The sequence below is a fragment of the Amblyraja radiata genome, chromosome 27, assembly GCF_010909765.2.
Source record: "Amblyraja radiata isolate CabotCenter1 chromosome 27, sAmbRad1.1.pri, whole genome shotgun sequence".
Taxonomy (NCBI): Eukaryota; Metazoa; Chordata; class Chondrichthyes; order Rajiformes; family Rajidae; genus Amblyraja; species Amblyraja radiata.
The window spans coordinates 20,192,362-20,215,510 of NC_045982.1; the positions used below are offsets into that span (position 1 = coordinate 20,192,362).

Genomic DNA, 23,149 nt, shown 5'->3' on the forward strand with positions numbered 1-23,149 from the left:
AACCTAAATGTCAAGAGGTACTGATTTTTGTGTGATGTATTTCATCTTTTTTTTTAATATGCAGGGGGTTCCCAGATTACTAATGACATAACTTGTGGAAATGTGACTTTATACAAATTCTCCTGTATACATTTTAAAATCTTTTATCAAACTAGTGATAATAGTAAAACGTTTCATGGTATTCATAACTGATGTCCCTTAGTTTGATTATGAGTGATTATTCAATCATATGAAATAATTAAAGCAAGTGTATGTAAAGTGAAGCATCACAGGATACCATAGAAAACAAATATTTCAGACTTATGGAGAAGACAGCTTTGGTATAATTCTTGTGAGCAGAACCCTTGAGTAACTTGGACTGCTTTTATGCTAAAATTGGAGTCTGTTTTGGAAATCTTTGTTTTGATGCCACATACTGTGATATCAATCACTGTGATGTGAGTGGTATTGATATTAGTAATGATCTTAAATTTTACAGAACAGATTATTCCTAATGTCGATGCTGTACCGTATGTATTTCATAGTTGAAGTAGATAATGACTGCACATCACAATGCAGAGATTCAAACAGGTTATTTTGATAACAAGATAGTAAGTATTATAAAGTACTGTAGTCAGTAAGTTACTGGAGAGTATTCTGAGGGATAGAATATACATGCATTTAGATGGACAAGAGCTGATTAGGGATAGTCAGCATGGTTTTGTAGGTGAGAGGTCGTGTCTCACGAATATGAGTTTTTTAAATATGTGACCAAAAAGATCGAAGAGGGCCGGGCTATAGATATTTTATATATGGATTTCAGCAAAGCATTTGACAAGGTTCCAATTGGAAGGCTGCTCGGGAAGGTTGGATTGCATGGGATACAAGGAGAGAGGGCTGAAATGATGGAAAATTGGCTTCATGGAAGGAAGCAGAGGGTGATGGTGGAAGGTTGCTTCACGGACTGGAGGCCTATTACTCCAGGTGGTGTGCCTCAGGGTTCGGTGCTGGGCCCATTACTGTTTGCCATCTATATCTATAATTAATGATTTGGATGAGAATGTACATGGCAAGATTAGCAAGTTTGCAAATGGTGGGTGGGTGATATTGCAGATAGTGAAGATGTTTGTCAGAAATCGCAGCAGGATCTTGATCGATTGGCCAGGTGGTCTGAGGAATGGTTGATGGAATTTAATACGGAGAAATGTGAGATGTTGCATTTTAGGAAGTCTAACATGGGCAAGACCAAGATTGGGTCGTCAAAAGCTTTTGGCTTATTGACTTTCAACAGCCAGAGTATTGAATATAAAAGTTGAGAGGTCATGTTGCAGTTGTATAAGACGGTGGTGAGGCCGCATTTAGAGTATTGAATTCAGTTTTGGGCGCCGTGTTATAGGAAAGATGTTGTCAGGCTGGAAAGGATACTAATAAGATTTACGAGGATGTTGCCAGGACTAGAGGGTCTGAGCTCTGGGGAGAGGTTGAGTAGGCTGGGACTCTATTCCTTGGAGCGCAGGAAGATGAGGGATGATCTTATAGAGGTGTATAAGACCATGAGAGGAATAGATCAGGTAGATGCGCAGAGTCCCTTGCGCAGAGTCCCTTGCACAGAGTAGGTGAATCGTGGATCAAATTACATAGGTTTAAGGTGAAAGGGGAAAAGATTTAATAGGAGTCTGAGGGGTAACCTCTTCACACAAAGGGTGGAATGTGTATGGAACAAGCTGCCAGGGAGGTAGTTGAGGCAGGGACTATCCCAATGTTTAACAAACACTAAGACTGGTACATGGATAGGGTAGGTATGGAGGGATATGGGCCAAATGCGGTTAGAGGGGACTGGTGTAGCTGGGACATGTGTGGTGTAGGCAAGTTGGGCCGAAAGGGTCTGTTTCCACACTTTATCACTCTATGACTCTATGTGATTGTAGAAAAAGATGCTGAAGAAGAAAATCTTGCTAGATTATCAAAAAGAACACATTCTTTTTATTTCAGCTGCCAGTTCCAATGTTCATTCCAACAACCTTGGACGGTGCAGACAAGATAATTGAAACAATCCAGGAAATAAAGGAGAAGATTCCCTTAAATCCTTTTGAGGCAGACCTTCTAACAATGGCTGCTATGATTGCAGAAGAGGAGGAAAAAGAGAAAACTATTTCACATGGTGGTCTGTATTGATTCAAGCTATATTATTTATTATCCAGTTGTATGATATTTAGTTTGGAACCTGATGCCTAGTATATCATATTAAAAGTATCCAAAGGTAGCCTTTTGTTTTTATTATTATTTATAAATCAAGCTTTTTTGGGCTAAAAACATAGTTAGTGGGCAGGCCAAAGGACACAGCCGACATGAGCAGGTTGCCCTTTCATTTGGAACGTGGAAGAATGTGGGATGATCCTATTGAAACATTGAAGATCCTAAGAGGCATAATAAGCTAGATTTTGGGATGTCCAATAGTTGACAAACCTCAAACAGTGGAATATATTTATAAGCTTAAGGTACAGTTAGTTAAAACTTGGGTGCATAGAAACTTCTCGCATGAGGTGATGAATCTTTGCACTGGAAGTGTTCGAAGACTCGTTTATTGGGGCTATTTAAGGTGGAAATAGAAAAATTGTTAAAAGATTGATGAAATTAGGGCATTGTAAAAATGGCACAGAGAAAGATTGGGAGTGAGGCCTGGGGCATATCAACTGTAATTACACAGAGTGATGGGCAGGACTGAGGGACCGAGTCGTTAAAACCGGCTCCTCTTCCCTTTTGTTCATTTGTTATCTTATTTTTGCATTTGGGAACAAGATATGTAAAGTGTGTGATCAAGTTGAACAAATGCTGAATTTATTTTGGTTCCCTTCTCAGATCAGGGTAGCACGTACAGTGGGGATCTTGAATCAGAGGCCGTGTCTACACCCCATAGCTGGGAGGATGAACTGAGTAACTTTACTATGAAGCAATCGCTTGCATCTGTACCTCTACCTCTACCTCCTCCTCCACTACTAGCTGAACCACAAGTGCAGTTACTTCTAAGTGACGAGCTTGAGGATGACCTGGAAGCCGACATAACTATTGGTCAGTCGTAACAAAACTTGAATTTTCATGTAATGAAAATAATACATATCTCATCTGACAAAATGCATTGGTTATCCCCGCCAAGAAATAATAGCATGTTTGAATCGTGGAATTTACTTTTAAAATCAACGGAGGTTCATGATAGTTCACTATTATGGCACTGAGATGGTTGATAAACTAGATGATCAGGTAATCAACCAGTGTTTCATTTATTAAAGTCACCCTGGTCCGTATTTAATGTTCTTGCTGGCTGAGGAAAACAAAAGTTTTGTCGCTCATTTTCCAGTTATAGCCTCAGCTGGAAACTACATATATACGTTCATTTTGGTCAGATGCCACTATAGAGAAGCTGTTTTATTTGATGGGAGATTCCAAAGTACAGGATAAAACATTCAGAACGCACCTTGTCTGACAAAGTAGAGTGTCACCTTTTCAGACAAAGGAGATAATATCAAACTTGTGCCTCCAAAAATTCCATGTCAAATAAACTTTCAAGTTTGAGATTGACGTTTTTCATATGCGGCTTAACTAAAGTTTTATGAAGCTGCAACATTCGGCTAAAAGATAAGAGAACTTGGAGCAGCACAGGAACATTCAGCCTACAATGTTTGTGCTAAACATGATGCAAAGTTAAACTCATTATCTCTGCCTGCCTGTGATCCATACCTCTCCATACCCTGCATATCCAAGGGCCTATCTAAAAGTCTTTAGGACACTACATCGTATCTTCTTCCACCATACCACGGACGGCGCTTTCCAGGCACCCACCACTCTGAGTGTAAAAGAGAACGTGCCCCACACATCTTTTTTTAAACTTTCCACCTCTGACCTTAAAGCCAGCTATGCTTTCTCGTCTTTAAGATTTCCACCCGAGGGAAAAAGGTTCAGACTGTCTCCCCTATTTATGCCACATAATTTTACATATTTCTATCAGGTCATCCCTCAACCTCCGGCACTCAAGAGAAAACAATCCAATGTTGTTCGACCTCTCCTTATTACTAATACCCTCAAATCTAGATGGCATTCTGGTAAACCATCTCTGTGGCCTTCAAATCCTCCCTGTAATGGGACGATCAAAACTACACACAATATTTCATATGTAAATTAAAGTTTTATAAAGCTGCAGCATGACATCCTGACTCTCATTCTCCATGTCACACCTGGTGAACACAATTATACCATTCCCCTCTTTAACCACTCCATCTACTTGTCATTTTCAGGGTGCTATGGACCTGGACCCACAAACTCCCACTGTATGTCAATGCGGCTAAGCATCTTGCCATCATCTGTACATTTTTCCTTTGCATTTGATCTCCCAAAATTCAAAACATTACACTTCCTTGGCTTAAAATCGCAGAGGATTTCACAGCATTCCCCAACAAAGCCTGCAAGTGCTTTAGAAACCCTGCAGATCAGATGAAAAACAGTGCCATATTATGGGTGCAATTTCTGTAAGAAACTATCAATTTTTGTATTAATTATTTCGGATGAAGTGAAGGAATACAGTTACCAAATTATAGATTAACCGGATACATTGCATCATTTTTAAATTAGGAATATTCCAATATATTGCTCATCGTCACTTCTTATTGATGAATATGCATCTTATGTACAAAGTAACAACAGATTTCTCTTCTGAAACAAACTCTTTGATGATGTTTGATTCACGTTCAACGATTCATTATGTAGTGACTTCATTCTCTTAGCCTAAGTGACGTCCAGCTTCTTCCTGGTAGCTGTTTGTCCTCGGCTATTCTTAACCATCTTCAGCTGGTTAAAATGGTTAAAATGACGATAAATTGAATTGTTGTATTGTATTGTATTGTATTGTATAAAATATAATATTAGTGAGGTATTGGAGGCATCAAGAGTAATGAACGAAAGACCCATTAGCCTCGCCAATCAGTTCTCCATGAATGTGATATAATACATAGTTATCAGATATATTTTGCATCTTACTCAAACTCCGGCACTCTAAGGCAGCAATTCGACCATTGTGCAGCCCTAAATTGGTGAACTCTGGGATGTTAACGGTGTGGGACTTGACAATAATGCCTTAGTACCTGAATTGGGAAGTGGTTTGTTGACACAAGGAAGCAACGGACGACTGCAGATGCTGCTTTACAAAAAAAGACAGTGGTGGGGTAACTCAGCAAGTCAGGCACTTGGGTTTGTTGTGCTTGTTGCCTGGCACTTGTAAGACGCAAATGAAATTTACTTAACCCCAGCTCATTCCTTGTTATTGTCCAGGTTTGATGCATGTAGTTATAGGTTCCCAAGTTATAGGAATTGAATATCATGCAGTCATCAGCAAACATATGCACTATAAAGAAGAAAAAGCTGTTAAACCTACCGAGTAGAAAGTTTTCAACATTTATTTCACAATGAATTTGAATTATAAAAAAAAATCATTTTAAACAGAGGGAAAGATAGAACAGCCATGATTGAATGGCAGAGCAGACTTGATATGACGAAAGGCCTAATTCTGTTCCTATAACCCATGAATTATGAACAATGTGCCGATTCCAGAAGATTATATATGTGTCCTTATTATTTTGAATTATTTTTGAAATAGCTACCCTTGAATCATCGCGTCGAGAGCAGTTGGCAACAGCACGGCAGAATAGGGCAAAGCAGCGTGCAAAAATCAAAGATGGCTTTGTGCAGCCGAGAAAACGGGTGAGGATATCTTTTGCGTCTTCTAATTAATTAGATTAATGCTTTCACAATAAAATATTATGACTAATAATATATGTTACTAAACAAATACAACAGTGGAGTTGAAGCGATTTTTTAGAGATATGAATATGCAGAGATATGGAGGCATAAGGGATGAGTTTAAGTAGACATGTTTGGTACTGACATTGTGGGCTGCATGGCCTGATGCTCTGCAGTTCTGTTTATATTTAACTCACAGGGGAGGGAGGAGAGGTTGGGGTGAGGACAAAATAAAATAAAGGGTATAAATTCACTGTTAATTCTAGCCACTGAACTATGACTAAGAACTTTAAAAAACTTTTTTTTATAGGGAAGAAAAAAATCTATTGTTGGCTACACCCGAGAAGTTATTCAGGAGCCTGCAGTTGGAGTGAATGACATTGGTCTATCTTTGAAGTACATGTACGGTGTGAAAGCTTGGAAAAGATGGGTGCAGTTTAGGAACAAGAAAGGAGAACCCACAGAGGAACTGCGATTTGGAGGTGAGTAGATGGGCGAGACATTAATCTCACATTGGATCTATTATGTTAGGGCTTAATTTGTTTCCTTTATATGGTCCTTTGTCACATGAACAACAAAAGCAGAGCTGCCAAGTAGTACGGATTTTCCGTATTTTGTATGGAAATACGATAAGAACACGGATGTACGATTTTGCTTTGTTAAATACGGATTTTTACAAAATCGGCCTGACTTCCTGTTTTATCTTGCTGCTTAAAAAATGCAAGGATATAAAAAATCATACTGTAGCCCTAAAAATTATAGCAGATTAAATCTATTAGTATTTTAAATTGCAAGATTTGGATGATTATTTTTGTAAGCTTTGATCTGCCTGTCCCGCTCCAGGTTTAAACAGCGCTGTCAGTTTAACGCGTGGGAATTTAAACAAAGAGATGTCGGCTGCAGCTCTATGGGTTCTAAATATAGCGCTACCGGCTGGAGCGCTATGGGCTTTAAACATAGTGCTATGGGCTTTACACGTAGCGCTATGGCCACAGACTGTTCGGGGAGGGAGAGAGGGAGAAGGAGGGAAGGAGAGAGGGCGTGAGAGGGAGGGAGTAAAAAAGGAAGGAGGGATGGAGGGAGAGAGAGTGAGGGAGGGAGAGGGAGGCTTCCTAAATGGCTTCTTTATCATCATCTGGTGCTAAAAGCAGGAAGCAGCCGTTCAAACAGCAGTATACAAAGAGATGGCAATGAATGTACTGTCAAGTAAGGTACGTAGAAGATATGTCAATTGATAGCAAAGTTATGCATTCTTGTACTCTTACATGGGTATGACCGCGTATGACCATATCAACAAAATGGTACCGCGTAAAAATACTGATTTCCTCAGCAAAATACTGATTTCCAGGTACTAGAATACTGAAATGCTCTGACAAAACTTGGCAGCTCTGCAAAAGAAGAACAAAACACAGGCACATTTTTTTTCAGGACATATGCCACTTAATATGATATGTGACTGATTAGATGCATCTTTTCAGTGGCAAGGCATTATTGTTTAATTTCCAGTTATCAGTTTAGTGGATCATTTTTTGCTATTTTGATTTATTCATTGATATTTGCCTTTTTAGACTTTCATCTACCATGTTTTATATCAAAACAATGCATGAATGCGAGCCTTAGGTTTCCTTATGACTCAGGGTTTCTATAAATGACCTTAACGGCCAGTGATATTTTTTAATTTTTCTCCTCATTTTGTCTGAGCATAGCCTCCATGTCACATAAGCTATACTGCTTGAGGTTCTCTGTTGAATTTTGCAATAGACTTGTGGAGAAATAAAGTTTAATGATCTTGCCTCTTCACAATCTCCTGAAGTGTTTTGTATTCCCTTTTGAAATTAGGCACTTGTTTGAAGGATGCGGCAATCCAATTGCAAACATCAGCAGTTCATAAATAAGATAATTGATAATTTGGTTAAATGAGAGTTGACTCGAGCACAATGTTGCTGGAGATTGTTGGATGGACACAACAAGCTTCTTTGTAGACTTGTCAAGACCTTTTAAGACTGAACAAAAAGGCACGGTTTACAATGCCCCCTCTGATAATGTGAACTTTAAAACACAATTGGATTGAAGGATCATCTTATAATATGTAATGACCATACTGAAGCCATCTCATGTTTCTTGGTTGATTGTAATCATCACATTTACATGGATTTGCGCTTTGATACGTGCATAGTCCAGCATTTAGGCCAGTGATAATTGTCAGGAGGTGCACTAAAAACAAAAGCTATTTCTTTCCACTTAAATGCAAACCAGGGGTCGAACCATCATAATACAGCAAACTGCACGAGCGAAGCCTATTGTGCAACGGTATCAACTCTTAAATAATATTCTTCAACTCATTCGTGTTTATTTTATCAGTAATGTCATATTGTTAATGAATTGCATCAATTTCCATGCAGCTCGACCAATGAAATTAAAGGAGGATATTTTGTCATGTACGGCTGCTGAGCTGAGTTTTGGGCTGTGTCAATTCATTCAGGAAGTAAGGAGGCCAAATGGAACAAAGTACGAGCCGGATAGTATCTTCTACCTTTGCCTAGGAATTCAACAGGTACTACATGATGCTAATGATACACGACTGACCAACATTTATTTGGCTGTTATTAGTTTAGTTTATAATGACATTGTACTTCGATATTACAATTTTCTATTGATGTCAGTGCATTGTTTTGTTTTGGAGGTGGATCCCTATTGCGTTCTCCAGTATTATGATTCATCTGGAGAGAAACAATGGAAAAACTGCAATTAACATTTAATTACCCCACCCTACTCTGCTATTTGCTCTTTATTTTATTAGCTCACCAGACAAAGGTTAAGTTTTGCAGTAATTACAGATTTAATAAATAATAAATCATACAACAGTGAGAAAACAAGAAATATTTAAAGCATAGATTCTGGAGGAAATTATCGCCTTTGAATTCTGTTTTTATAAAAAAGAAACTAATTTGGAGGTCAGCAAGCAAAAATTGCAGGTTTTTATTTATTTATTTTTTAATTTTACCATCATCCATGCCTTCATCTCCTCTCGACTGGACTATTGCAACTCACTTCTCCTTGGCATCAGCTCCACCTACATCAACCGACTCCAACTGGTCCAGAACGCAGCCGTCCGACTCATCACCCACACCAAATCCTGGCATCACATCACATCAAATACCATTTTAACTGATATTTTTATTAGAAGCAGTGTACAGTAGTATAAACTGCAGCATGACAAAATACATTTATTGTACATCTTCCATTTTAATTTTGAGAAAAAATAAATTGAATAAGAGAGAAAGCGCAAGAAAGAGAGAAAGTGAAAGAGATAGTGAATGTGTAAACCCCTAAACTACCAAAGAGTGTAGTCAAAGAGTGAATGAGTAAAAACTTAAAAAAGAATAAGAAGACAAAAACGAAAAATAATTAAAAAAAAAAAACGTGTTGATATACCTGCTTCATTTCTCACCACACCCATCACCCTGTCCATAAATCGGTTTAATTCCAAAGTTGTGTTGCAGTTTTAAATTAGTTATTTTCTTCCTTACTATAGCTAAGTGTAATTCTCCCTTGTGTCCATGGGATGGCATCAACTTGCTGCATTTTATGAAGCTCTTGGGCAGATCTCCCATTCCCTTGCATTCACTGGTCCTGGTCCATGCTGCTACTTCCATTGTGGACCAGGATGCAATCTTCTGCTGGGAGTTCAGGTCTCAGCATGTGGGTGAGACCTAGAGCAAGCCAGGGTTTCTCCAGCTATCTGGCCAGTCTTGATTCTCCAGCTCGTCAGCTGTCACCTGTTATTTAACTTGAATGTTTCTGAATAATAATAATAATAATAACTTTATTTATAAAGCACTTTAAACAACTACAGTTGCCACAAAGTGCTGTACATGAGAAATCATGAACAAAAAGCTATTACAAACAATTAAAAACCATTAAAAACCGTACAACGAAGGACTATAAAAAACACACTAAAAATTAAAAGACATTAAAAGCACTAAAAACAGGAGCAATGCCTCAGCCAGTGTCGAAAGCCAAAGAATAAAAATATGTTTTTAGGGAGGATTTGAAGATGGACAGTGAGGGGGCCTGTCTGATGTGCAACGGCAAGGTGTTCCAGAGTGCCGGAGCAGCAACAGAAAAGGCTCTATCCCCTCTGAGCTTCCGCTTAGACCTTGGTACCTCAAGGAGCAGCTGATCAGCTGACCTGAGGCACCGGGCAGGAGCATATAGGTGGAGCAGCTCAGAGAGGTAAGGCGGGGCGAGCCCATTCAATGATTTAAAAACAAATAAAAGAATTTTGAAATGAACTCGAAAGTGCACTGGGAGCCAGTGTAGGGAGGCCAAAATTGGCGTAATGTGCTCCCTCTTTCGAGTTCCAGTCAAAAGGCGAGCGGCAGCATTTTGAACAAGCTGGAGACGAGCCAATGAAGCTCGTGCGACTCCAGAGTAGAGTGCGTTACAGTAATCCAGCCTAGATGTAATAAAGGCATGGATTACTGTTTCAAAATGCTCCCGCTCGAGAATGGGCTTCACCTTTGCCAGCTTCCTTAGGTGAAAGAAGCTGGACTTAACCACCGCGCCTATTTGTTTGTCTAGTTTAAAATCACCGTCCATCCTAAAACCCAGGTTCAAGACGGTTGGCTTTACAGACATTGCCAGTGGACCCAAGTCAACAAAGGGAGGTTCACGGCAGCCATTGGGGCCAAACAAAATCACCTCTGTCTTCTCTTCATTAAGTCCCAGAAAGTTTAAGGCCATCCAGGACTTAATGTCCTCAAGACAAGACAGAAGTGATTTTAAAGAATAGTCTTCCTCTTTCCTGAGTGGCATATATAACTGGCTATCATCCGCATAAAAGTGAAAGGAGATGCCATGCCTTCTTAAAATTGAGCCCAGAGGAAGTAAGTATAAGGAGAAGAGCAGGGGCCCTAAAATTGAGCCCTGTGGAACCCCATATACCAAGGGAGTGGAGGAGGATTCAAAGTCAGCAAGGCTTACCCGCATGGTTCTGTCTGCCAGATAGGACCTGAACCATCCCAGGGCACTGCCACAAATGCCCACTTGGTGCCGTAGTCTGGAAATTAAAATTCCATGGTCCACTGTATCGAAGGCGGCAGATAGGTCCAGCAAGACAAGAACCACATAATTACCTGAGTCGTTTGCCAGGAGGATGTCGTTGAAGACCCTTAGCAGAGCCGACTCTGTGCTATGCATAGCCTTGAATCCAGACTGGAAAACCTCCCGAATATTGTGCTCATCCAGGAAGAGTTTCAGCTGCGCATAAACTACCTTCTCCATGATCTTGGAGATAAAAGGCAACTTGGAGATCGGCCTAAAATTGGACAGATCAGTTTGATCCAGGCCTGGTTTTTTAAGTAGTGGTTGCACTACAGCATGTTTAAAATTTATGGGGACAACCCCAGAACACAAGCTACTGTTTATAATGGCAAGAACCGACTGCGCTATACTCGGGAAAACCTCTTTAAAAAGAAGAGGAGGGACAGCATCACAGGGGGAACCCGACGGCTTAATATGCCTAACCACATCCTCTAGACCCGACAATGTCAGAGGCACAAACTTTTCAAATGCCACCAGGCATGGGGCCGGAACAGAGGGGTCAGAGGCAGGAGCTGAGATGAGAGCCCTTATAGAAACGACCTTATTAATAAAGAAGTGCAGGAAGTCATTGCACAATTCGGACGATGCTTCCAAGCAAACAGGCTGTGGGGCATTTAAAACAGAATCAATAGTTTTGAATAATACGCGTGGGTCGTGACGCTTAGCCACTATTATTTTAGACAGGTAATATCTTTTGGCCTCTTTAACAGTATTTTGATAATTTCGCCAGCTGTCCTTTAGGATTTGCGATGAAACCTGCAGCCTGTCCTTCTTCCACTTTCGCTCAGCTCTGCGACAATCCCGTCGAGCTGTACGAGTTGCGTCACTAAACCAGGGCTCGGGTTTAGCTCTGGGCTGCAAAGTTTTTAAAGGAGCCACAGAGTCCAGTATAGTTGTGCAGGAGGAGTGGAACCAAGAACTAATCTCCTCCGCACCAAGGGGAGTGGACGCAGAGGGGGCACAGAGCTGATCGAATGCAGCAGAGAATTGGCCAGCAGCAGAAGGGTTAAAGGACCGACAGCGCCGAGCAGACGATACAGGTCTAACTGCAGCACTGGAAAAACCAACATCAAACAGTACAGGCATGTGATCAGAAAACAAACTATCACAGACCTCCAAGTTTAATACAGGCAAGCCATAGGCTAATAGCTAAACATTTAAACTGATGTAATGAAATAAAATAAAAATGTTCCTATCCCCCCCAGCAACTTATTTATCCCATTGATTGCCACGGGGTTACTGAATCTGCGTCAGGTTAGCCGAACATGGCATCAGCAGGTGGATTTTCCAGTCTGAAATCTGGGACATCTATGGAAGGTTGCATGGACACATAAGGACTTGAATGGGGAAAGCAGAGTTCCGGTGGTAGAACCTTCCTCTCCACAAGGCTACATTACAGCCACACAGTGATGAGCCTGGGCGATAACCATTATGTTCTTGCAAGCAATAAGAAAAACCTATAGGAGTTTACTTTCTACTTACATTTAAATTTTAAACATATTATTACCCTCCCCCCCCCATCAGGTGAAGCCTGAGTTTTGCAGAATTAGAGGATTAAGAAATAGTAAATCAAACAACAGTGAGAAACCAGGAATATTTAAAACATATAGATGCTGGAGGAAATGATCACCTTTCAATTCTGTTTTAAAAAAAGAATCGTCATTTGGAGATCAGCAAGAGAAAAATACAGTTTTAAATCGGTAAATTCCAGTGAATCACAGAGATATTAATGATCTGGATGAGGGAATTGAAGGCAATATCTCCAAGTTTGCGGATGACACTAAGCTGGGGGGCAGTGTTAGCTATGAGGAGGATGCTAGGAGACTGCAAGGTGACTTGGATAGGCTGGGTGAGTGGGCAAATGTTTGGCAGATGCAGTATAATGTGGATAAATGTGAGGTTATCCATTGTGAGGCTCAAGGGAGAGGGTGGAATCAAAGATCACGCCAAGGTTGCGGGCCTGGGGAGATGGGGAGACAGTGGTGCCGTCGATGGTGAGAGTGGGGTTATTGATTTTGCTGAAAATATTGAGGATGTTTTGGAATACATTTTTCTGATTTTCATCTCTGGATAAAAAGTACATTAGATCATTGTTGCGAAGTCATAATTCATATATTCTGATTTATTTCAGTATATATTTGAGAACAACAGGATTGATAACATCTTCACAGATCTTTACTATACAAAGTTCACATCGGAGCTCACAAAGGCTCTGAAATGTTGGCAGCCGCAGCTTCTCCCGAGTGGTAAGTGTCAGCCTGCAGAAACCTTGCCCATTTGAGAAAAACATTTGCAAATTGTTTACGGAAGAGTGAGGTTATGTAAGTAACCTATTACATAAGTCGGAGAGTGCTTGTATTTGAAGATCAAAATAAATGATAGAGTGCTGTGTAGCATTAGTATGCTAGTGGATTTTTCTAGAATATTATAGTGTAAAAATACAGATTGAAAAGTACCTTTGTGGAGAAAACTTGATTTTGTTCATCAGTACCAATTTCTGGCAAACATCCACAAGACGTGCATATTGTACTGCATAGATGTAGTGACGCTTCATATAGCCAAATACCAAAGCTAATGTCATTATTGGCTTTGAGCAGACTGGAGCCCAAGGTTGACCTTGCCAAGAGCTTGCCTACCGTCATTTGGATGAAATTCACATGTGTTTAGTAATTTCATAACCTTTCAAATTGTTTAAGACAGGAAATGCAGTCTGTCATAAAAGACTGTCCCTTTACACACCACTCCCAAATGCTCACTTGCTGATTGTGCTTTTAAAATCAACTCTGCAAAAACAATCTTAACTAATGAGAGTCTTCACTAGATGCCTAATCAAAGTCTTTAAATTATGGTCCAAATAACTTATGGAAAGTTTGAAGTCCCTTCAGAGTGGATATTTTGACATTTCTGGGATACCAGTTTGGTGTATTTTGCATTCTGAGAAATGAAAATGCCTGCAAGAAAAATTAGGGCATTTAATTTATTAATGGGATACTTTTTGTGTTAATGCTGTCCTCAATATTTTGTTTGCAGGCCAGTTGTTTTGCAGGATTGAGGAAGGACATTTATGGGAATGTAAACAACTTGGAGCATATTCTCCAACAGTTCTTCTCAACACGTTACTGTTTTTCAATACCAAATACTTTCAGTTGAAAAGTGTCAGTGAACATATGATGCTTTCCTTTGCTCGTGTCATGAGGTGTACAAAGTCTTTGAAACATAACACAAAGATGACCTACCTTCGATTCTTCCCACCAATATACAAAAAGGAGAAAGATATAGGTACGAACAAACCTGTTTTTCCGTAGCAAATATAAGTAGCGGAATGGGGAAGTTGTTCTCAAATTGAAGAGTTTTTGTTGTTGTTTTTTTTAAATTTTATTTTATTAGAAGCAATTGTACAGAGATAAAACATTCGGCATCTAAAATTATACAAATATTGTACAGCTTCATTTTTAACCTTATAACCTAAATTATGAAAATGAAAAAAGAAAAGAAAGAGAAAACAAGAAAGAAAAGAAGTAGAAAGTGAAGAGATAGATTGAAGAAGAACAAAAGAGAAACTACCAAAGCAGTGTAGCAGATAGATAAAGGAATAAATAAAAAGAAAAAGAAACGTGGAGATATACCTTGCCCCTCGTCCCCTCCGCCCGCCTCACCCAACCCAGCATCGGACTTAAATTTAAATTTATGTTGCACCATACTATTGTTGTAAGAATTTGGTAAAGAGTATCCATGTCTTAAGAAATTGATCTGGTTTTTCCGTCAAGACAAGCCTAATGTTTTCCAAATGTAGTGTCTCGGACATATCTGTCATTCCACATCTTCACTGTAGGGACTGTTGTCTGTTTCCAAAATTTGAGTATTAATTTTTTCGCCGTTATTAGGCCATAGTTAAGGAAACGTCTTTGAAATATCTTTAGCTTAGAACAGGCCTCTGACATACCTAGTGTGATCAGTTTTATATTATGAGCCAATTGGGAGCCAACGAGCAAGTATTTTAGAAAATATATCAAAAATTCCCCTACAGAGGTTTTGTAATTTTGTGCAGGAAACAAAAGAATGGGTTATAGTCGCTTCTTGGAGGAGACATTTATCGCAGATAGAGACATTTGGGAAGATCTTGTTCAATTTAGACTTTGAATAATAGAGTCTATGCAGTATTTTAAATTGTATTAGGGAGTTCCTAACGTTAAGAGAACCGTAATGTGTATATAAAAGACTTTCCTCCCAACTATCCTTTGAAATTGTTAAACCCAATTCGTCTTCCCATGCTCGCCTAATTATTTCCGATGATGGGATATGTACATTTAAAAGGGTATTGTAGAAATAGGATATTAACTTATTTGTATCCGCCTTTCTGTTCATGCATTCATCTAATATATCTGGGCCCATTGAGTGACAATCTTGTGTGTTTATTTTCACATAGTCTCGTATTTGAAGATATCTAAAGAAATGACTACCTTTAAAATGATATTTCACCTGTAATTCTTGAAACAAGAGGAAGGTCCCCTTCTCATAAAGATCTCCCAGCTTTTTAATTCCTAGGCTTTCCCATTGTGCAAAGTAGACGGTTTAAACGAGGGATTATTGGCGATTGGTAAGAGAAAGGAAAAATGTCTCAATTTAAGGGTTGATTTCAATTGTTTCCAAATTCGTACGGTGCTAATCGGATTTTTCTCATACATTGATTTCTTCAGATGTATTGGAGAGAGAAGAATCGCGCCTATATTGAAAGGCAAACAATCTTCCCTCTCCATTTTAACCAGTTTACTTGTTGGTATGTATCGTCCATCCAATAAATTAAGTTTTTAATATTAGTTGCCCAATAATAGAGAAGAAAATTAGGGAGAGCCAGTCCACCAATTTCTTTAGGTTTGCATAAATGTCATTTACGAGTTTTATAATCCCAGATAAAGTTTGTAATCAGGGAGTCGAGTTTTAAAAAAACATTTTTAGGGAGGTAAATCAGTATTGATTGAAATAGGTACAGGAGTTGTGGAAGGAAAATCATCTTTATGGCATTTACTCTACCTATAAGGGAAATCGGAAGTGTTTTCCAAAATTGAATAAGGACATTTAATTTGGTAATTAATGGTGGAAAATTTGCTTGAAATAAAGAGGTATAATTTTCTAGTCACGTAGACTCCAAGGTATTTAAATTTTTCAGTTGCAATTCTGAAGGGAAATTTTAGATGTGAAGGATCTTGAGGTTTTATCGGCATAATTTCACTTTTATTCCAGTTTATTCTATACCCTGAGAAGGAGCCGAATTGTTCTATGAGGTTTAGTATATTTGGGATACTGACGGGAGTTGGTAATATATAAAAGTACATCGTCTGCATATAACAAAATCTAATTATTAGTATATTTAGTATTAGAACCATGAATGCTCGGATGCACTCTTATACTTTCAGCTAAGGGTTCTATAGCAAGGGCAAATAACATTGGTGATAAAGCACACCCTTGTCTATTGCCCCTGGATAATTGAAATTTAGGCTTATCCATGAATTAAAAGACTAGTTTTTGATAAAGCAAAGATTCAAACAATTTGTGCTGGGTCAAAATAGGGAAGCTGAACCTTCCTCTAATCTATTGCCCAGTGAGAATCAGGGGTCACTAACAAATTGTAGACGGTAAAGTGTCTTTGTTTATAACACAGCTTTGCAATCACCGGTCAAATTGCACTAGGCTGTTGCATTTACTTGAATGTGGCCTGAGTACTGATCCAACCTTCAGTTTTTATGACTCAGAAAATGGTGGGCTTGGATCTGTCTACCATTTTGCAACAATAACTGTAATTCCTCATTTCTGCTTTTGAAACGGTATGATTTAAAATAGTCAGGACAAGAGAAAATGCCTCAAATTCTTATGTTTTTATGTTGTAGTTTAGCACCCTTGGATACAGAAGTCACCTAATATGGTTCTCACATATCAAGCTAATATAATGCATTCCCAAGCAAAGTTAACTAGATTTTAAACATGCTAGGCAGACAGGAAGACATTGTTGACGCAGACATGGTCAACAGTGCATTCAGTTTGATTAACGTCAGTGTGACAGGTTTATAGTTTTGGCAAGAGATTCAGATCGCAAATTGCACTAGCTGAACAGAAGATGCAATGCAGTGAAACATTTATAGCAGGGTTTATTGAATAGGATTGATTCTATTTAGCATTGAGGATATATCGGTATAAACACTTATTACAGTTCTATTTGTCCAAGTGTGGCACCATTACCTTTGACAGGAATATTTAGTTTAGAGATACAGCACGGCCCTTCAGCCTACCAAGTCCGATCCCCGCACATTAACACTATCCTACATACACTAGGGACAGTTTACATTTATACCAGGCCAATTAACCTATATACCTGTACTTCTTTGGAGTGTGGGAGGAAACTGAATATCTCAGGGGGGGACCTACGCAGGTCATGGGGAGACCGTACAAACACGGTACAGACAAGCACCCATAGTCAGGATCGAACCCGGGTCTCTGGCGCTGTGTTGCAGCAACTCTACCGCTGCACCATCGTGTATTTAACAAATTTTGATTTTATGAAAGTTTAAGACAGTTCAAACTCTAATAATTATACAGTTGCATAAAAAATAATCCACTTCTAAGCAACTTAGCTTTAGTATAAAGTTAAAATTAGGTTGAAATAAATTTAAATAACATTTATCATAAACTCATTTATGAATTTAGAAAATGAAATGAAGTTTTTTTAGGGTCGAAGGGGAGAATGGTGCAGTTATGTATTTTTATTTCTAATAATATAGATAAGTTACAACCACTCGGAAAGAGGAAGCGCAGTGAAGAGGAGGAAGAAGGTGCTATGGAAATGGCTGAAAACACCGACAATCCACTCAGATGTCCAGTGCGTCTCTTTGAATTCTATCTGTCCAAGTGGTAAGCAGGTTTCCGTCAACAATAATCAACCTTTAAATTTAAAGTAAATAAAATCTAATAAACAGTATTTCTTATAAACTCCTCCATAACGGTAGAAAAATAGAATATCCGTTGAAAATATAAATTAATGCGTGCACAACTTCTAACCACTTGTCTTTTTTTAACCGCTCCTTAGTTCTGAGAGTGTGAAGCCAAGGAGCGACATTTTCTACCTTCAGCCTGAGCGCTCATGTGTGCCTGACAGTCCATTGTGGTATTCAACCTTACCAACTGACCCTGCCATCCTAGATGCCATGTTAACTCGTATTCTCATGGTGAGGGATGTTCACGAAGAGCTTGCAAACGTTAATCATGAAGATGAGGAAGTGGAAGATGCATCTGAATGAACTAGATTTTTATCTGTTTTTAAGCACTGAATTCTGGAATGCATGTACCCATGAAGAGTAACTGACTTCTCGGAGTACAGTGAACTCCTCTTCTAGGTTGATATAGGGACAGGGAAGAGAGGGTCAATGAACACACTGGTCAAACAAAATCTATGTTGATAATTACATTGACAGGAAATCTTGGTGCTTTAAAATAATTACAGTCTAAAGGATTTTTTTTTGTTGAGATGGACAAGTGATGTAAATCTGTTTTTCCCCAAGCATTGACACTCTACTTCATTGTGTAAACAGATGTTTTAATTTTAAAAACAATGCGTGATAAATTCATTTTTAAGGAGAGCAGAAAAAGGAGTGAAAATAGGATGGATATGGAGTGTGGGGAAAGCCAAGAAGTATTTAAATGACCATTTTAGAATGTTACAATGGAACTTGAAGGACATATTTTGAATGAATCTCTTATAGCGAGACAGTATTTCGGCCATTTAAATGTTGACATCTATGATTGAAACCACTGTTTAGTCTCTAGATTGCTGTTAACCACGAAACTACTTTTATTTTGGAAAAAAGAATTAACATTGAATTGCATCTACTAACCCCTTGTTAAAATGTCCTGTGCTCACATTTTATTTAGAGGAGATGTGTGTGCTGTAAGTTTAGATGTAGATGTGCACCTGAGTATAAATTTGTATATTTTGACGGTAATGGGGCAGCTAAAAGGATGTTGTTATAAGTTTAGGTTCTTGCTGACATGTTTTTGTACATACATTTTAATTACATTTATATCTTGACTGTGTATAAAATAAGTGCTTATGTGAAGCCTGATCAGACTTTACATACTGCAGAGTAATTACATTTGTAGAAAAACCCACTGTACTCCCTGTTACATAATACAGTTTGCATTGTAGTAAACAGGTGTTTGTGTGAAAGTACCTTTTACCTCTTCATTAACCGAGAAACGCACTGTTCCCCATTGACGTAAATAATGGGAAACGTAAAAAAAATTAATACACTAGATACTGTTCTTAGTTTGGTTTGCACAAGAACCTTTTATACACGGAAATTGCTGTGATTTAAACACATGAATTATTTTGTTGTTGTTAAGGGAAGAACTTGGTTGTAATGCACTTTCTTTCTGCTGCATTCTATATAAAGGTGCACGTTTTACACACAGCTCCCCAGCTCAGACATTGAGCAGGTAGTGCTTGCTGCTGGACTAAAGCTGTAATTAGATGATTCCCAAAAGTGATGGAGAGGAGCATTAATCTTCTTTCTACAGTTTTTTTCTCAATAGTCGTGGCTTCTTCTCAGCTAAGTGTATTCTGCTACGGTCTCATAAATGAGCCACATTCAAAGGACCTTCAGTTGGAAAGTCAATGCTGTGGTGAGAAGCCCCACCTGTGCTTTTAAAGTCCTCTGAATACAGCTCAATGATGGGAACATTGAAATTCATTGAATTTCTTCTTTTTGAACTGGAAAGCAATCACCAATCAAATGTGCCCCCTTTCGCTCCTTGACAGAGTGTTGGCAAACATAATTTTAATTGTTTATTTTATGAATCTAACAGATGGTTACTTTGCAAGCATTTTTGCAGTATAGGAATAGACAATGAAGCTTAGTTCTATTCCTCAATTAATTGAACCATAATGAGAAGATTTAACACATTGGCACCCTCAGCATGTGCCAGCAGCACCTATCCAAAAATTATGCATAAACTTTTCATCCTTAATCAATAAAGAGAAAATATTCCCACACTGCTTAGCTTTGCCTCTGGATTTATCAACATTTAGTAGTGCATTTTCCCTTTTTATTGTTCACTGAAGTTTCCATATGTTTTGGACTAGTGTCAACATTGACCCGTACCAAGTTCAGATCAAGCAAAGGTTAAGATGCAGGTTGAAACTCCATCAACCCAACAGTGTGCCTTAACCAGTGTCTGGAAGAGCATCCCCTTCGCACAATGTAAATATTCCATTTTGATTCATTAAGTGACAGCATTAGTCAATCTGTGCTGAATTCGGAGCAATATTTTGCTGTTGGAATACACTGATTGTGACTACCTGAAATGTAATACTTTTCAGGCCGTTTCAACCAATAAGTAAGATAAAGCTTTCATACTGTCACCTTGGGTGCGGGTCAAAACCAGATCACAGAGGAAAGGATTGTATCAAGTCTGTTGTATCACCTCAACCAACTGCCAGTGCTTTCCCCAAAAGTAGCATTATGTCCTTGCATGTTCACAGATCATGTAAATCAGAGGGCAAGTAACTAAGCATGCATTTTCTAAGTTTTTTGTTTGATTCAAATGAATGCAATGAAGTCAATAAGGTTGGCGGAGGGTTGGAAAGCACTTAGCTAAGTTTGCAGAGTTGATATGTCTTGCAAATTTATCAGCAGCAATTGTGTGAGCTCACTGGAAATAAGTGACTTCATAAAGTAATCAGGTTTTAAATAAAACTGAAACAAAACTCAAACTGCTGGAGGAACTCAGTGGCTCGAGCAGCATCAATAGAGGCAAAGATGTGGTTGAGTTTTTGGACCGAGACCTTGCATCAGTTCTAATGCAGCGAGTTGACATGAAGCATCAAGATTGTTGAACATCAACAAATATCTCTGTCGCCACAGATGCTGCATGACCTGCTAGGTGCGTCCAGCACTTTGTTTTTTGATCCAGAATGTGGCATCTGCAGACTCTTGGGTCTTCGGTTAAATAAACTGAACGAGCTGCAAGATGCAAATGTTTGTTCCAAATAGAACCAGCAGTTCTTTTCTAATCATTGAAGACCATGATGCCTTTCAATGGGCTAACATAACTGTTATTTTATACTACATTTTTTCATATTTCAATTGAAATATCACAGTGATACAAGTACATTGTAAAGTTATTGTCAACTTTTTTTGATGGGGGTGGGATGGGGAAGTTTTCAAGCATATTAAAATTCATGGGACAATCAGGAATAGTTCTAGGAACAAAATATTCTGAAATCTCAGTTGAAACCTGTACCCTTTCTGCCGGGAACACTGCGCTGCAGGACTTTTTCTTTTGCGCAGTAATATCCTTTTAAAACTTTTTTTGATAGTTGACTGACTTTATGATCATGTTGTGGATCATATCTTTGTTTGTAACACTTCTATTCGTAAATATGGTATAAAGTGCAAGGCATTGTACCAAACAACTATGCCCCTTTAATAAAATATTTATCAGTAAGAACTATGAAATTCAGCTGCTGTCATTAATGAGCCTTTTTCAAGTTTTTAGTCAAACCTTAACTCAACATGGTAAATGAACAAAAGTAAGTGAATATTTATGTTATCTGAATAAAATCTTTTTTAAACTACAGCCATTTGTATTTGTTCCTGCTTAGATGTATTTTTGACTGTAGCATGTTAAATTATTAAAGAAAGTTTTCCATTACAATTACATATGAGTAGTGAAGGCCAGCACAGTGGACAGCTGGTAATAGAATTCCTGCCTCGCAGCACCGGACATCGGGATTCAGTCCTGATCTCAAGTGCTGTCTGTGTGAAGTTTGCACTTTCACTTGTGACTGCGTGGGTTTCATCTCTAAAGATATGTGTTTTAGTAAGTTAATTGACCCCTGTAAATTGCCCTTGATGTGCAGGTGCATGGTAAAATTTGATGGGAATTAGAATATAAATAAGATTAATTTAGCATTAGTGTAAGCGGATGATTAGTGGTCAGTTCTGTTAAAGGGCCAGTTTCTACGCTGTATCTTTTTCATGACTCTAACTTTTTAAAATCCATTTCAGACAGCGTTTTAATTAGAGAATTGGTCTTGTACATGTTATAAGCATATGTGAATATATTACCTTCCTCAGTGGTAAAATTTCTTTTTCAGGAGGGTGGTTCAGCAAATAGTGTTGTTGTCCCAGAGCATCATTGACCAGTGCTGATTGTGTGGAGTTTACATGCGTGTTCTTCAACTCCGCCTCCAGGGTGTCTGGTTTCCTCCCACATCTGAAAGACTTGTCGGTTAAATGGCCAATAATTTGCCCATTGCATAAAGATGGGTGAGAGTAATAAGGGGAATGTGGAGAGAATAGTTTCCAGGGAAAATTAGTGGGGAAATGAGATTGCTCTGTGAGCCTGCGCAGACTCTGGACTAAATGCCTTGTCTTCCGTGAAATGAAGTGTTGAACTCTCAGTCATGAATGCTGTAGAATTGGTTGATGGCAACAACATGAGGGCAGATATTTTCAGTTTATAATTGTACGGTATGGTACTTTATTTGTCACTTACCGAGGTACAGTGAAATTCATTTTAGTATGCAGTTCAGTACAAGTATCACTATACATAAGCATTTAGATACGTATTAGTTAAGCATCTCAGATACAAGTGTATAGTAGTAGTCAGGGACGTGCGGTCAGGGGAGGCAGAGCCTCACCTGTCATTCTCCCAATGAAATTAGCTGTTAAGAAAAGTAAAGAAAAATAATAATAAAATAAAATAAATATAAAGATTTTTCCACTGATCTGTGTTATAAATGTCATTTCGATATGAATCAAATCATTTTTTTATAGTAGAAATCGCCAAATTTGCGCAGCTCCGCTGCAAATACAGGGAGATGAGAGGTGAGGCAACGACAAGCCTCCCCTCCCCTCTGCACAACCCCTCAGAAACAAGAGCGCGAGTAATAAGCATGTGCCTGTTACTATCTCTATGTATATCACCAATGTAATGTTTATAAACCCCTTCATTTCATGTCCTCACCTTCCATAGTCCAGGTAACTTATTTCACATATAAATGTATTAAATTTGTGCTCGCTGGTCTCACATAAAACTGCAATGAAAAGCGCCAGGGGAGGCAGCGATCACATCTGCCTCACAAGGGGGCGTGGCTTGAGCCCAGTGGAGGAAGAGCGAGCGTCAATTATGTAGGCTCGGCCCACGTCATTGACGCTGCCGCATTCTCCTTCCACGTTAGCTAGCTTCAGCAGCGGCGGCGCAGCACTGCATTCCACCGTTGGCA

The 23,149-nt window shown here is 38.8% G+C and overlaps 1 protein-coding gene across 5 annotated transcripts in view; it reads left to right on the plus strand.

The window, feature by feature from the left end:
• Window positions 1-21,495, plus strand: part of zmym4 (zinc finger MYM-type containing 4) — a 110,974-nt gene extending 89,479 nt beyond the window's left edge. For all 5 annotated transcript variants that reach the window (XM_033045375.1, XM_033045378.1, XM_033045377.1 and 2 more), the window contains 9 exons: window positions 1,972-2,143; window positions 2,839-3,048; window positions 5,624-5,727; window positions 6,077-6,248; window positions 8,169-8,320; window positions 13,004-13,118; window positions 13,903-14,151; window positions 17,646-17,775; window positions 17,951-21,495. In XM_033045375.1, coding sequence (XP_032901266.1) covers window positions 1,972-2,143; window positions 2,839-3,048; window positions 5,624-5,727; window positions 6,077-6,248; window positions 8,169-8,320; window positions 13,004-13,118; window positions 13,903-14,151; window positions 17,646-17,775; window positions 17,951-18,161 — 1,515 coding nt within the window. In that variant the 3' untranslated portion in view covers window positions 18,162-21,495. The remainder of the gene's footprint in view (window positions 1-1,971; window positions 2,144-2,838; window positions 3,049-5,623; window positions 5,728-6,076; window positions 6,249-8,168; window positions 8,321-13,003; window positions 13,119-13,902; window positions 14,152-17,645; window positions 17,776-17,950) is intronic.
• The last annotated feature ends 1,654 nt before the right edge of the window (window positions 21,496-23,149 follow it).